This window comes from Zalophus californianus, chromosome 3 (genome assembly GCF_009762305.2).
Source record: "Zalophus californianus isolate mZalCal1 chromosome 3, mZalCal1.pri.v2, whole genome shotgun sequence".
In the NCBI taxonomy this organism is placed as follows: domain Eukaryota; kingdom Metazoa; phylum Chordata; class Mammalia; order Carnivora; family Otariidae; genus Zalophus; species Zalophus californianus.
The window spans coordinates 75,691,003-75,704,861 of NC_045597.1; the positions used below are offsets into that span (position 1 = coordinate 75,691,003).

Sequence of the window (13,859 nt, forward strand, 5' to 3'; positions counted from 1 at the left end):
TATTTAATGATAGTTTGACAAATAAGCATGAGCTTTCCCCCTTAAACATAAACACACAATTAATCAATTAATTCGATTGTTTATTTTATTCAAATTTGAACTATTTCACTGAGAGGAGCAATGAAAGTTACCACTGCCTTCATCTACAAAAAAAAGAAAAAAGAGATCCACAAAAAAGTTTTATCCTATCCATTCATCACTACAAGAAAACTATGTATTTTTCTTATAAAATGTTAGAGGGAATTGTATTCTCTTAAAACCCGGGCATGAAACTATACACCCAAAAAGGAAATTGCTAAAATAACCAGAAGCTTATTCATTGGGAAACCCAGTTTATTTTACAGACTCTAAAGCTAGAATATCAAATTTGTCAAGAATGACTTAATGGTTAAATAAAAGTCTGAGTGATAATGTAGAAATTCAAAAGGGGGAGCCGACTGAATGTCTCTGCATGCTAAATGAAAACCAAGAAAGCAGTCACAGTTGTGATAGTTATTTTGGGTTGATTCCCACAATTAGGTCCTTCCCTCTGAGTCTGTTCAAAATACAAATGTGGGAAGCATTGGTAAGGAGCATGCAGATTAAAGATGGGCAGAAGGGAGAAACTGCACCCCAACATGATGACAAAAATGACTCTCCAACAATCAAACAAATGCCAAGAGACAAAGACAACGGAATATAGACAACAGGGCAGTGAATATTCTAAAAGAAGAGTAATTGCTGTTCCTTCCACTTGATAAGAACAAATCCTACTTAGAAGAATGCTAGTCAAAAAAAAAAAAAAAAGGATGTTTCTCTAATAAATAGATTAGCCCTTATACACCTGATATGCTTCCCTTCTGCTCTTCTGGACAATTTTATGCAGCCCAAACCACCTCTCCTTCCTGGTAAGTAAGACACACAGAAAAACATCCAGTACTTTTAATCTCATTTCAGACCCTGGGGCTGTTTTTCTTGACAAAAATCAGTTCTTTCCTTAAACTTAAGGGAAGGAAGGTTTATATTGACTGAAATTGTGCTTCAGGAAAAGCTCAGTCTCTCATATCTAAGCTAAACATAAGAAATCTCATGGTTTAAAATATTTCAAAACCAAAAAAACAAGCTGATATTTTACCAATTCCAGTAATTCTTAGTCCCATTTAAGAACAAAAAAATAAAATAAAATAAAAACTAAGAAAAGCAAAAGTGATACCTTTTCCCATCTATGTGCAAGTTTCCAGTGAAGTCATAGAGATGGCGGTTGGGTCCTTCACATTCTATAGTTCCAGATAACTTCATCAATACTTCCCTTGTTTGCATGTCAGCAGTGTGACTCAGACCCTAAAATGTTAAACCAAAAGAGGAAACTGAATACAATCTTCCAGGTTTGGGGACAACATTCAGCATCCCCATTGTTAATCCAAAGGAAATAATGAATCATCTAAAATGGAGTCACTGGGGAGGCTAACAAATCAAGCTACCAGCCCCTCAAGATAGACTTCCCAGGCAGCCTTTGCCATAGCAACCTAATGCAAAAGTTTCCAAAGAATTCAATGAAGTGCAGGGTTAAGATTCTCCCATTGTGCTGGGAAGATCCATGTTCAAGTAACCACATACTCAAGCACCTTGCAGAGAGCACTCTATTAGCTCACTTTAATATAAGTCATAAAAACAGAATAAAGCATTCTTTTAATATAATGTTTCATTAGTGTTATATCTAGTACTCAGCAACACTTCTTTAAACAGAAAAAAAAAATACCCTACTTAAATCAAATATCTAAGATAGAAAAGAAAGACAGGCAGATAGAATTATCAAATTCAACTTTATGCAACAGAAAATTTGAGTATCAAATGCTTAAAATTTGTGTTACAGTAAAGACCATTTTTCATTCTAGAATTAAAATATATGGTAAGAACAACTTTGAGGCATAGAAATTTTGTATCTGATGTATTACTTTCTGGAATTAAAGTGTCAGTTAAAACAACCATGTAAAGTAAGGTACCCAGAGCTTGCCTACTGCATCTCTCCATATAGAAGATGCCCTTTCCACCATGTGGCTCAACCTAACTGACAGGATATCTTTCCACCTGCACTAACAGACATAAATCTAAGATATAAATTAAGGCAAGATACTCTTCATGATCCATACCTGGATGAAGCTCACTTTTTCTAACTCCACTGTCTCTCTCAAGGGGTTCCCTTCATAATAAAAGCCAAGTTCTTCCCATGGGTTCCATTAGGGTTAAGGCATAACCCTATCTAGCAGAACATTTTTCTCTAGAAAATACACTGATTGGTATAGTGAATCAAATTTGCAATTTGGGTCTCCATGACAACACAAGTCATAAAAGATTACTTTACCTGACGTATTTTAAGGTTCGTCTCCCCATCTAGATTAGCTGTTTCAACATAACACATTGCCTGAGGTTCACTATGGAGAGAGAAATTTAAAAAGCCAAAGTTTAGTAAGATCCCCTCCACAAATTCACAGCTCATAAAGTCTCTACCATGGAAACTGTGTCTGCTGACTGGCCCTTCAACCACTTTAGTCCTAACTGACCAGAAAGACACTCCTCTTTGAGGCTCAACACCAACACAAAGGTGTTTGCCCAATGATCCATACTTACAGACCCCACATAATGCTGCTTGACCTTAAGTAGCAGAAATAACTGAAGTAGAATGAGAAGAGGACTTGTAGATTAAGGGAAACACAATATGTTCCAGCGAAGACCCCACCACTGTGTTTGGATGACCCTTAGAGTCTGAGTATTGGCCTGCTCCTGACCAAAAGAGCCACCCTAGACACAGCCAGTACAAACACAGCTTTTGAAGAACATTACAGCCAGAGTTCACCAATCAAGTTTGGCAAGCCTTTTCTTCCCTGTACCTTTTACTATGTCAACAGGTAACTTTTTAATCAAAACATCCAATTTTAAGGACAGAACACTCGAAGAATAACAATAAGCATGGCAGGGCTGCCTGGGTGGCTCAGCTGGTTAAGCGTCTGCCTTCGGCTCTAGTCATGATCCATGGTCCTGGGATCCAGCCCTGTCAGGTTTCCTGCTCAGTGGGGAAACTGTTTCTCCCTCTCCCTCTGCCCCTCCCCCTGCTCGTGCTCTCTCTCTCTCAAATAAATAAATAAAATCTTAAAAACAAAAAACAATAATCCTGGTAGATACTGTATTCCTATTTCTAATCATTGGGGTTAGCTGCATAGTTAGTGGTCAAGAGAATGGAATCTGCAACCCACTGGCTAAGTTAAAATCTCCTACTGCTACCTTTGTGGGCTGTGTGGACTTAGAAGTTGTTTAATCTCTGTTTCTGTGTTTTCTCATGTATGAAGTAGGGATACCAAGGGTTTGGGGGAAGATTAAATGGGATAATGTACTCAGTAGACTGCTTAGCATAATGTACAGACTCAAACAGGAATGAGCATCCTAGAAATATGTTGTCAGCTCAGACAAACCATCTCATATTAAAACCAGGTTTTTTGAGGGTGACGGTGAAAATTCATACCCCAAACTGTCAAGTGATCCACATTTCCCTATTTCTCTTGTTACCAATCAATAGGGACAAATATGAGTCCTGCCCTACATATATGGTGCTCTTCCTTCTCTATGGGCCTGGGATCCTATTTTTAAACATTTTATCTCGAGCAGAAAATTCATGCTAAGGCTTAGAATCCAATGTATGATCAAATCCAATAAAAGCAACACTGTCTGCATTCAAAGAAAATGCCAACAGTGTATCTAGGATTCCCTGCAGCACATAAAACATAGAAGTTTCAGTCTTATCATAGAATTAAACTTGAACTCATGAAAAGGAGTTTATTTATATCCTAATTGTAGCATTCCATCTTTGATATATACTTTTATGTATCAAACCAAGGAAAAGTCAAGGACTGCATGGTCCATTATTCATGTCACTTAGTGACTGGTGATACCTTTCCAGCATGAAACTACCTGGAGAACATGACAGTGGCACTTGGGCAGATAGGGGGACACAACATGGACGAATGAAGGGGCAACACCAACTGCAGGTCATGTCTATGCTGCGAACGTGGGCCAGATCTCTGAGCACCTAGTAAAGGAGGCCCTGGCTCTACGGGAAGACTCCCTGGACCCACCAGGAGGCTGGTTCTCAAGCCTCAGAGAGGCTGCAATCTTCGTGTTATTGACGGAATCACTCCACTGCTCTGGAGCATCTCCTATGAATACAAAATAGCCCAGAACTGCTATGAGACTAAAATGAAGCAATACATCTAAAAGAATTCTACAAAAGTACAAGGGAATGAAGGGAGAAAGAAAATTTAGGATTAAGGCAGGAACAAAAAAAGGCAAATGACAAGTAACTGAAGAAGAGGCTGGAGAGAGAAGGCTGGTGCCTCCGGGGGTGGAAGGGAAAGGGTGGCTTGTGATTCCTGTAGTCACCACTTTATGCTTTATTGTTCACATTTATTTCAAACAATGTGCCCACTTGCACACCTGACCTGGAGGATAGCAGGGCCATGTCTGCTGGGAGGTATTGCCCATTGATGACCTTCACAATGTCTCCCACCGCCACCTAGAAAACCAGGGACAAGGACAGAGAAGCATGAAAGACAGGAAAGCACAAACAGTCATTAAGGTGGTTAAATATTTGAAGAAAAAATTACTATATAATTATGCCATGAAGCTTAAGACAGAAGCCCAAATTATTTTCCTTGACAAGAACAGAACAAAAATCTTTCGGTACAAATGGTAATATTGCCTTTCTGCAGTGATTCCAAATGAAAAAAAAATAATAAAACATAAAAGGAGAGTAAGAAAAGAGAAGAGTCAGAACAACTATCAAGGTCTCATTTTCTTTCAATTATTCCATCCACTTGCTAATTCCACTCTTGCACTCTGGTACAATCCCACAGCTGCACATAGTAGGGGAGAATAGTTAAATATACAGGTCCAGAGCCAGCCAGAATGCTGGGCTCAAATCCCCCGGCTGGATTCCTTGCTAGACCTGAGTAACCCGGAGCAAGTTATGTAAACTCTGTGTGCATCAGTCTTCACATCTATATATATAATGGGGTTGAGAGCACGTATATCATGGGGTTATTGCAAGGATCAACTGAGTTAATAAATTTTCTCCATTTTACAAATGGGGAAACTGAGGTTCAAAGAAAAATAACTTGATCAAGGTCACACAGACAGTGAGTGTTAGACCCAAGATTCAAAACTGAGCAACTGGCCAGTGGTCTGATTACAAAGCAATACTGATTTCACCCATGAACAGTGCATCTAAGAGGTCCCCTGGAAACATACCACTTAAAACAGAGATTTGTGTAGCTCAAGAACTTCAACAAAAAAAGAGTCACAGCCAAAGTCAGAGACCACCTAGGGTGATAGATTCCACCAGACACAAGACCCCAAGCTAAAGAAAAAGGCCTTAATCTGCTGACCATGGGGCACCATGGCCAAGGGTTTGTATATCCTTTAAATGAGGTCACAGAAACACCCAGCTGGGTAGAATATGGGCTTTCAAGTCAGGCAGGCTGAGGTTCAGATCCGAGCTTCACAGACACACTAGCCCTGGGATCTTGGCAAGTTCTTCACCTCAGTGAGCTCTAGCATCCTCACTTATAAAATGGAGAAAGATCAACACTTACCTTGTAGGGCTGATGCAATGATTAAGAAAGTATATGCAAGTGCCAGGCCTGAAACAGGCATGTGCTAGTCTCTACCAGCAGGAGTGCAACCAAATGGACACTATGAGGATGAAAGTCAGACAGGCCACGATTCTCAGACAGCACAAGAACAAAGGCTATTCTCAGCACACGTGAGTAAGTTCAAAACGCAAAATGGGCACTATGCCTTACTTCTTATTCTAATGCACATTACTGTTCTCTTAGAAATCAAGAATTTCAAACAGAATACTTCTGAAATATTTATGAAACTAATATTTATGAAAGACTCCTGGATCTTGCGAACTAGGAGAATGGCCCTGGCAGGGGCCTATATTTAACTTTTTTTTTTTTTAAGATTGTACTTATTTATTCATGAGACACAGAGAGAGAGAGAGAGAGAGGCAGAGGGAGAAGCAGGCTCCCAAGAAGCAAGGAGCCCGATGCGGGACCCAACCCCAGGAATCTGGGATCATGACCTGAGCCGAAGGCAGACACTTAACCATCTGAGTCACCCGGGCACCCAATATATTGAACTTTTTATTAGGAAAAAGGAGGGTTTACTAAAAACATGTCCTGCTAGTGTTTTGAGTCAAAGCACTATCAAAGCATGTAGGGAAGTAGGGAATCAGGCCCAATGTGTGTGTGGGGGGGGGTGGTAAAAATTAAATTCCAGAACCACTGTATATTTGAAGTTAGTATCAACGTAAAGCCAAAAGGAAGGCCTACATGTATATTCTATATTCCACAATAAAGAGAATATCAAAGAACAGGTACTACTGAGCTATTTAAACAACCATCAGTACAACAGCAAGGAATGCTTATGAAAATTGAAAAAGTTTCTAAATGTAAAAGTATTTTATGTGAATAGTTTAATTACATAGAAAAAAATCAGAAGAAGCTATTAGTTAGAAACTAGAAAGGAAAATTGGTCATGTTTTCAAAAGAAAAAAGGCGGTGGATTTTTTCTTAATTCAGTGGGAGGACAAGGGAAATTATGGTTTTCTCCCATCTTAGTTATTTAAATAAAGAAACATTCATATCCCAGTAACAAAGTACTAAGAAGTTCCATGCACATGGAAAACTACTTAAGTTGGAAATGTGTTTGAAAATGGTTTTCTATTTGGCGTTTATGCATGATTGTCCCTTGAGTGTGTCAAGTTTCCCAAATGAGAATTCTTAAGGTGAGAAAGAGCCCCCTCTAGATCCCTGAATCCACTCTAGCCTCAGAGGATTCCTCAAGCTTCTTAATTTTGAAGAATAAGCTCAAAGGCCTTCTCAAAGTCAACCAAAGCTATTGAGTTGCACCGAAGAGCTGCCTCCCAGCATTCTATTCTGCTACAGCCCAGGGGATTGCCAACTCAAGCTCAGCATTTCAGATTAGAGTTGTATTGCTTTGGGAAGCTTAAAGAGAGCCAGGTCCACCTTGCCTGACATCTCTGGCATTTGGTACCTCTTATCGCCTATCTTGTCCCATGTTTTCATCATTGTTCCTTGAGCCACTCATCCTCATCTTTGTTCTGAGCTGCTCTGCAGATGTGCCTGAATTTCCTTCCCATACAACTGAGACTTTCATCCAGTTCCCTCTGTCTTGAACAGCATTTCCCTCTTAAAATAATTACCTCTCATTCATCCTTCAAAAGAACACCAGAACATCACACGAGGGATGTCTTTGCTCATCTGAATTAATGGGTCTAGATAGACTGATCATCCATCCCTCCCATATGTTCCAGAAGCACCTGAAGCATGCCCCTACACAGAGCTCAGCACTAACACTGCATTCTATCCAGCTGCCTGGCCCTCCCATGACACCCGTGGTTCGGGGCCAGCAGCATTAGCCTCACCTGGGAACTTGTTACAAATGCAAATTCTAGGGCCCAGTGGAATTCCCAAAACGGAAATTCTGAGAGTGCAGCCTGTGCGGCACTCGGTGTTAGACCAGCCAGGCAAGCGGACTGATGCCCCCTGAAGGCTGAGAATCATGGTAGGCAGCTTCTTAAGGGCAGGGGCCGTGCTTTATTCTTACTTGCATCCCCAATGCCTAACACCATCTCTGGGACATCCTAAGAGCTCCATTTAAACAAACAAAAGCATTTTAATTGAAATAAATATATTTGCAGCAAAGCATATAACAGGTATTTGGTTTGGGATTTTTTTTTTTTTTAACTTCAAATGTGTGTAGGAAATGGTAAGGAACTTTAGGAGTCTGTGAGGCCATCAACTCCTGGACCCAGAATTCAGAGATCATCTCTCCATTTACTGTTTCAAGCAGTGCAAACATCCCAAATCCAAATCATTCCTCACTCCAGCCACTGTTCCGAGCTTTCATGGGGGCGCGGCGGGGGGGGGGGGGGGGGGGGTTGTCAGGAAGCACTTAGAGAAACAGAGGCCATTCCTAAGTGCAGTGAGAATCCTTGAACCCCCATAGCACTGGGAGCATTTCTAACCTCTCTGAGGTCAAGAATTTCCAACCACTTGACAAAGAACCACAGACTTCCAAATAAGAGGGAGGTCAATTAGTATTGGCATTACAGGACTTCTAGATTGCTACCAAGGTTAAGGTGTTATCACAAAACACTGTAAAGAGACTTCACAGTTCTCTTATAATGAAGTAAACAAAACACAAACGAAACTGAGGGCTACAGTTACTGTATCACAGGCATTTTGCAGAGTTAAAGATCATAGAAGCATTTTTAAACACTGCTTACTAAATGGTTAGCAAGAGAAACTATTGTTAACCTTCTAAAAAGTAGTTTTCTTTTGAAATCATGTTAATCATCTTCAAATATTGAAGTCATGAGAGTCATCCCCCACAAAAACCATCTTGTGACCATTAAGAAGGTCCAGGTAAAACAGAGGTTCACTTAAAAAGCTAACTTTATCAGATACAAGGATACCCAGATGGCACAGCATATTTCTTCTACATTTTCTATTCATCACTATAAACAACCAAAAAACCCTCACCATCCGCAAACCCTCCCAACCTCATGTTTCCAGGGACATGGAGGCAAACCCTCTCACTATTGTAAAGTTAAGAGCAGTGACTGCTGGTCCTGACAACCAAGTTCAGGATCAAAACAGGCTGGCCTCCAACCCCCACTCCACCTCTGTTTACATTTCACAGTAAAATCTTAAACCCAAAACTCTTCCCACCAAAAACATTAGAAGTGAGATTCTCCAAAGTTAGAAAATCTTAAAAACAAAACAAAACAAACAAACAAACAAAAAAAACTGGATTTAGGTTAGGAGAACAGAAGCCCAGGGAAGAGGTTTCTTGGATTGGAGTTGGAAACCAGAGGATGCTCTGGTATTTCAGAAGCATCCATCAGGAGCAATGAATTTCATAACTGTGAACTGACACAGTGAGCAGTTCCCAGAAGAAGCAGGAACTGAGTCAACAGGCAGCGGTTCTAAGGAAATCTCATGGGAAACTCCACAATATAAAACTTACATTAGAGATGACCGATGTCTTAACCCAAACTTTACCCACTGCAATTAATACTAGCAATTAATTACACGTCCCCAAACCAGTACTTTCTGGCAGATCTTTATAAAATTAGGGTTTTTAAAATTTTTTATTTAAATTCATTTAGCCAACATATGGTACATCATTACTTTCTGATATCGTGTTCAATAATTTATCAGTTGCCTATAACACCCAGTGCTCATCACATCACTTGTCCTCCTTAATGCCCATCACCCAGTTACGCCATCCCCCCTCCTATCCCCCCCAGCAACCCTCAATTTGTTTCCTATAGTTTTTACCTCTTTCCACATAATGGTATGCCACATACCATTTCTTAACACTGAAAAAGAAAAAACAATGTACCAGTTAATACTGATGATAATCAAAATAAAATCAGCTTTTCAAAATCTAAAAGGTTCCTTTCAAAATTCCACTTATTAATTCCAACCTTATCTTTAGACATAAAGGCAGACCACACCACTCCTCAAAATGGAGCCCCAATCCACATACCATATATATATATATATATATATTAATGCATACATATAAATATAAATACATGCATATAAGTTAAAACCAGCCATTTTATCCCAGAAGAAAAATATCACCCTCTTGTTACGAGATTAAACACACACACACACACACACAATACAGACCTAATGTTCTAGAAATCAATACAATAAAAATAAGAGAGGTAGGGAGCAAGTATAAACCAAGGATGTGAATGCTTGGACTTTTTATAGACCTAACATATGTCTAGCTCCTAAAAATTACCACCTTTTCTAAGCTTCTAAAATACACAAATTCTGTTCAAATCTTACTAGCCAGGACTCCCATTTTATTAGATTGGTTTGTAATTTTGCTATTTCTTTTTAAATATTTTATAGATCCTTTCCCTCCACTTAAGATCAATACCATCAGCTACTTATTTTCCATGCCTTAGATGGGGGTCTGACGTTTTCTAGCTGAGAACGTGACTCAGCCTGGTGTCTTACCTATCGTTTTCTTTTTGTTCACTGCATTGTCTGCCTTATGCCGCTTCTGTTACCAGAAAGAAAAGAAAGTTCTTAGATTCAAAAGTTCCAAATGCATCATTGCAACAGCAACAATGGATCAGGAGAGAAACAGGGCTCCAGGAAACGGACTGGTGGCGATGTGAATATTGTGAAACTCAGCCCAGAGGTCTGTGACCCGGCAGCAGTCCCCAAATTCAGCAGACAAATGTCGCAAACGTGGCTGCAGTCTACTCTGGGGTCAGCCACAATATTTTGGCTCCAACAAGGAACGAGCACTCTGAAGTACGAGATTTCTCACGCCTCGTTTCTTTTAGATCAGACTAAAAGAACTATTCAGGATGATACACCCAACAACAATTGAATTCATTTTACTGGTAAAGAATTTAGGGAGCAAAGTACCTCTGATTTGTATTCCATTTGTTTGTTTACCTAATCCCAGAAAAATGTACATAATGTGTGTGAGTGTATGTGTGAGCATGAGAAAAAGAGACAGAGGGGTGGGGGAGGAAGGGGGGGTGAGGGAGGGAGGGGTGGAGAGGAAGACCCCGGAGGCAAGACCACAGAGGGAGAAAAGGGGACAAAGCATGAATATGGTTGTAGCCACTGAACCTGGAGATACACCGAGGGAGGTAAGTCTGAGGAGAGAGAAGATTCGTAAAATTACCTCAGGCACAGCCAGCCCAATGCTGCTATACTAGGCAGCAATCCATCCTTTTGCTACCCAAATTAGGAAGCTCTAAAGCAGGATTTAAGGAACATCAGTGATAAAAATCAAAGAGAGTTCACAGAGCTAACATTAGAAAACACAGTTTGACCTACTTCTGTGTATAGGTATTTCAGACATTGTGTGTACACATTCCCTCCCCAAAAATACCATCATGAGCCTTGAAAGGTTACTTAGGCTACGGACCAAATTCCTATCTTCAACAAAGAAAAACAGAGCAACAAATAAATTACAAGTTATATTCAATACAAGGTTTTTATTATATGAAAGCAAAAACTTACAAAATCTTCTACAATCTCTTTGATGCCTGCAATTGTTAAAATAATGATCAATGGCACCAGGGTGGTATATCTTCCTGTTGGAGATACATCTGGAATTTGCTGTAAGACAAGAGACCAAAAGAGGGAAGTTGACAAATTAAAATTTTAAAATCAAAATCCTCTCTACAAAAAAGAAAATATGACACTCACCACTCACTCTTTTGAAGTTCTGTTCCATTTCTGTTATACCAAAGTGATTACCTTCTTTTAAAAACTAGCTACGTGTTTTACATATTTTAAAATTTTTATCTAACATGGCTATGTGTTTAGAACTGAAAAGGGGTTAAAAGTATGACTCTCGGGCCATTTTTCAATGCCTCTTTTAGTAACTACAATTATTCTTAAGGCAATATCTAAAAAAAGTCTGCCTTTATGCAGAGATCATGTCTGTGCATGAAAACGATGATCAGATGAGGGGACAAATTACATTCAAGTATTATGACACTTTTTCAGTTAAGTGACCTTTTAGCAAAATCTCATTTTGCATGTAATTAACATTATGAATTTTAAATCACTTTTTAAAAAGTGTTACCTGTAATAAGGCAATGAAGAGGAAGAAGGCATTAGCAGCTCTTCTAATCTGCTCATACAAGAATCGAGGTAGAAACGTCAACACGCTGTACTTGGCCGTACTACAAGTAAAAAGAAAAATGCTCCCATCAGCTACAGATGTAAATTCTACAAAGAAAATGAAAAGTTGCGAGAATTTTACAAGTGGTTTTAAAAATAAAATACTTCAGAATTTAGGACAAGAAAATTGCTGTACTGGCCCTGCCCCACAAAGATTTTGTAAAAGGACACACGTGACAAGAAAATCTTCTAATGTGATCTTTGTTTACATACTTAGATATATTTACTATTCACACAGCATAAGCAGAGAGATTTACCTGCTTTCTAGGAGCTATAGTAAACACATCAAGAATATTTGTTGGGGCGCCTGGGTGGCTCAGTCAGTTGAGCATCCAACTCTTGGTTTTGGCTCAGGTCATGATCTCATGGGTCGTGAGATCGAGCCCCGCATGGGGCTCTGTGATCAGTGGGGAGTCTGCTTGAGATTCTCTCTCTCTCTCCCTCTCCCTCTGCCCCTCCCCCTGCTCCCACTCTCTCTCTCTCTCTAAAATAAATAGATAAATCTTTAACCAAAAAAAAGAGTATTTGTTAAAGGAAGATATGTTTCAAGGATCCCAAAACAGAAGAGGTACACATTCCAAATACAGCAAAAGACATGAACTCTGAAATAAAGAGTGAGATAGAAACACCAATTGAGGGATCCACACAAGCGAGTAGAATTATCCCAGGATTTGTGATGCCTGACAATTCTTAATATAAAGCCACTGATTCAAGGTAGCAAGTTAACTTCATAAAGGATGCCCTGGGTCCCAGGCATGTGTATAACACGTCAATGTGTCCCTCTGGATACCTATCACAGGTGTTTTTTTGTTCAACCACACCCAGATAAACTCCATTCCTATCATACCCTTTATTTGGCCACCTTTGCTCATGCTTGTTTGGATTTTTTTTTTCCAGTTTTATTGAGGAATAATTGACATACATCACTGTATAACTTCAGGCATATGGCAGGATGTTCTGATTTACATATATTGTGAAATGGTTACCACAGCAGGTTCTGCTAGCATCCATCTTCTCATATGGGTACAAGAAAAAAGGGAAAAAACATTAACTTTCATATATATCACACAGCAGTGGCAGCTACTCCATCATGTCGTATATTATGCTCCTTGTACGTATTCATCTTACAACTGGAGCTTGTACTTTGCACCACCTTCTCTAATTTCCTACCCCCCCCCCCACTTCTGGTAATCACAAGTCTTATCTTTTTCTATGAGTCTGGGTTTGTTTTGTTTTGTTTCTTTAGATTCCATGTGTGAGATCACATGTCTTTCTTTTCTGATTTACTTGGCATGCCTTCAAGGTCTACCCATGTCACAAATGGTAGGATTCCCTCATTTTCTGTGGCTGAGTAATATTCCACTTTATGTATATTACCACAACCTCTTCATCCATCAGTGGACACTTAGGCTGGTCTTGGCTATTGTAAACAATGCTGCTATGAATGCGGTGGTGGAGATATCTTTTTTTTAAGTTAGTGTTTTCAATTCCTTTGGATATATTCCCAAAAGTTGAGCTGCTGAATCATAGAGTAATTCTATTTAACTTTTTGAGGAAACTCCATACTGGTTCTCATAGTGGCTGCACAGTCCCACCAACAGGGTTCCCTTTTCTATCAATGCCAGCATTTGTTATCTCTTTATTTTTTTGATGATGACTATTCAAACTGGTATAATGTGATAGGACCTTATGGTTTTAATTTGCATTTCTCTAATGACTAGTGATGCTGGGCATCTTTTCATGTGCCTGTTGGTTTTACATATATCTTCTTTGGAAAAATGTTCAGGTACTTTGCCCATTTTACAATTGGGTTATTATTTTTTGCTATTGAGCTGTATGAGTTCTTTATATATATTACATATTAGCCCCCTATCAGATATATGGTTTGCAAATATTTTTTTCCATTCCAAAGGTTCTATTTGCACTTTATTGATAATTTCTTTTGCTGTGCAGAAGCTTTTTATTTTGTTGCTTGTGCTTTAGATGTCACCCAAAAAATCATCACCAAAACCTGTGTCAAGGAGCTTTGTTCCTATGTTTTCTTCAAGGAGTTTCATGGCTTTGAGT

The 13,859-nt window shown here is 39.3% G+C and overlaps 1 protein-coding gene across 7 annotated transcripts in view; it reads right to left on the reverse strand.

The window, feature by feature from the left end:
• Positions 1 to 13,859, reverse strand: part of ATP8A2 (ATPase phospholipid transporting 8A2) — a 581,949-nt gene that overhangs the window by 439,161 nt on the left and 128,929 nt on the right. For 4 of the 7 annotated variants that reach the window (XM_027591115.2, XM_027591112.2, XM_027591116.2 and 1 more), the window contains exons 3-9: positions 11,695 to 11,794; positions 11,124 to 11,222; positions 10,098 to 10,143; positions 9,402 to 9,442; positions 4,470 to 4,543; positions 2,342 to 2,411; positions 1,193 to 1,320 (exon numbers count right to left, since the gene is read on the reverse strand). In XM_027591115.2, the coding sequence (XP_027446916.1) occupies positions 1,193 to 1,320; positions 2,342 to 2,411; positions 4,470 to 4,543; positions 9,402 to 9,442; positions 10,098 to 10,143; positions 11,124 to 11,222; positions 11,695 to 11,794 (558 nt within the window). Of the gene's footprint in view, positions 1 to 1,192; positions 1,321 to 2,341; positions 2,412 to 4,469; positions 4,544 to 9,401; positions 9,443 to 10,097; positions 10,144 to 11,123; positions 11,223 to 11,694; positions 11,841 to 13,859 lie in introns of those variants that run through there. The other 3 variants (XM_027591114.2, XM_027591113.2, XM_027591118.2) reach the window with 2 other exon arrangements.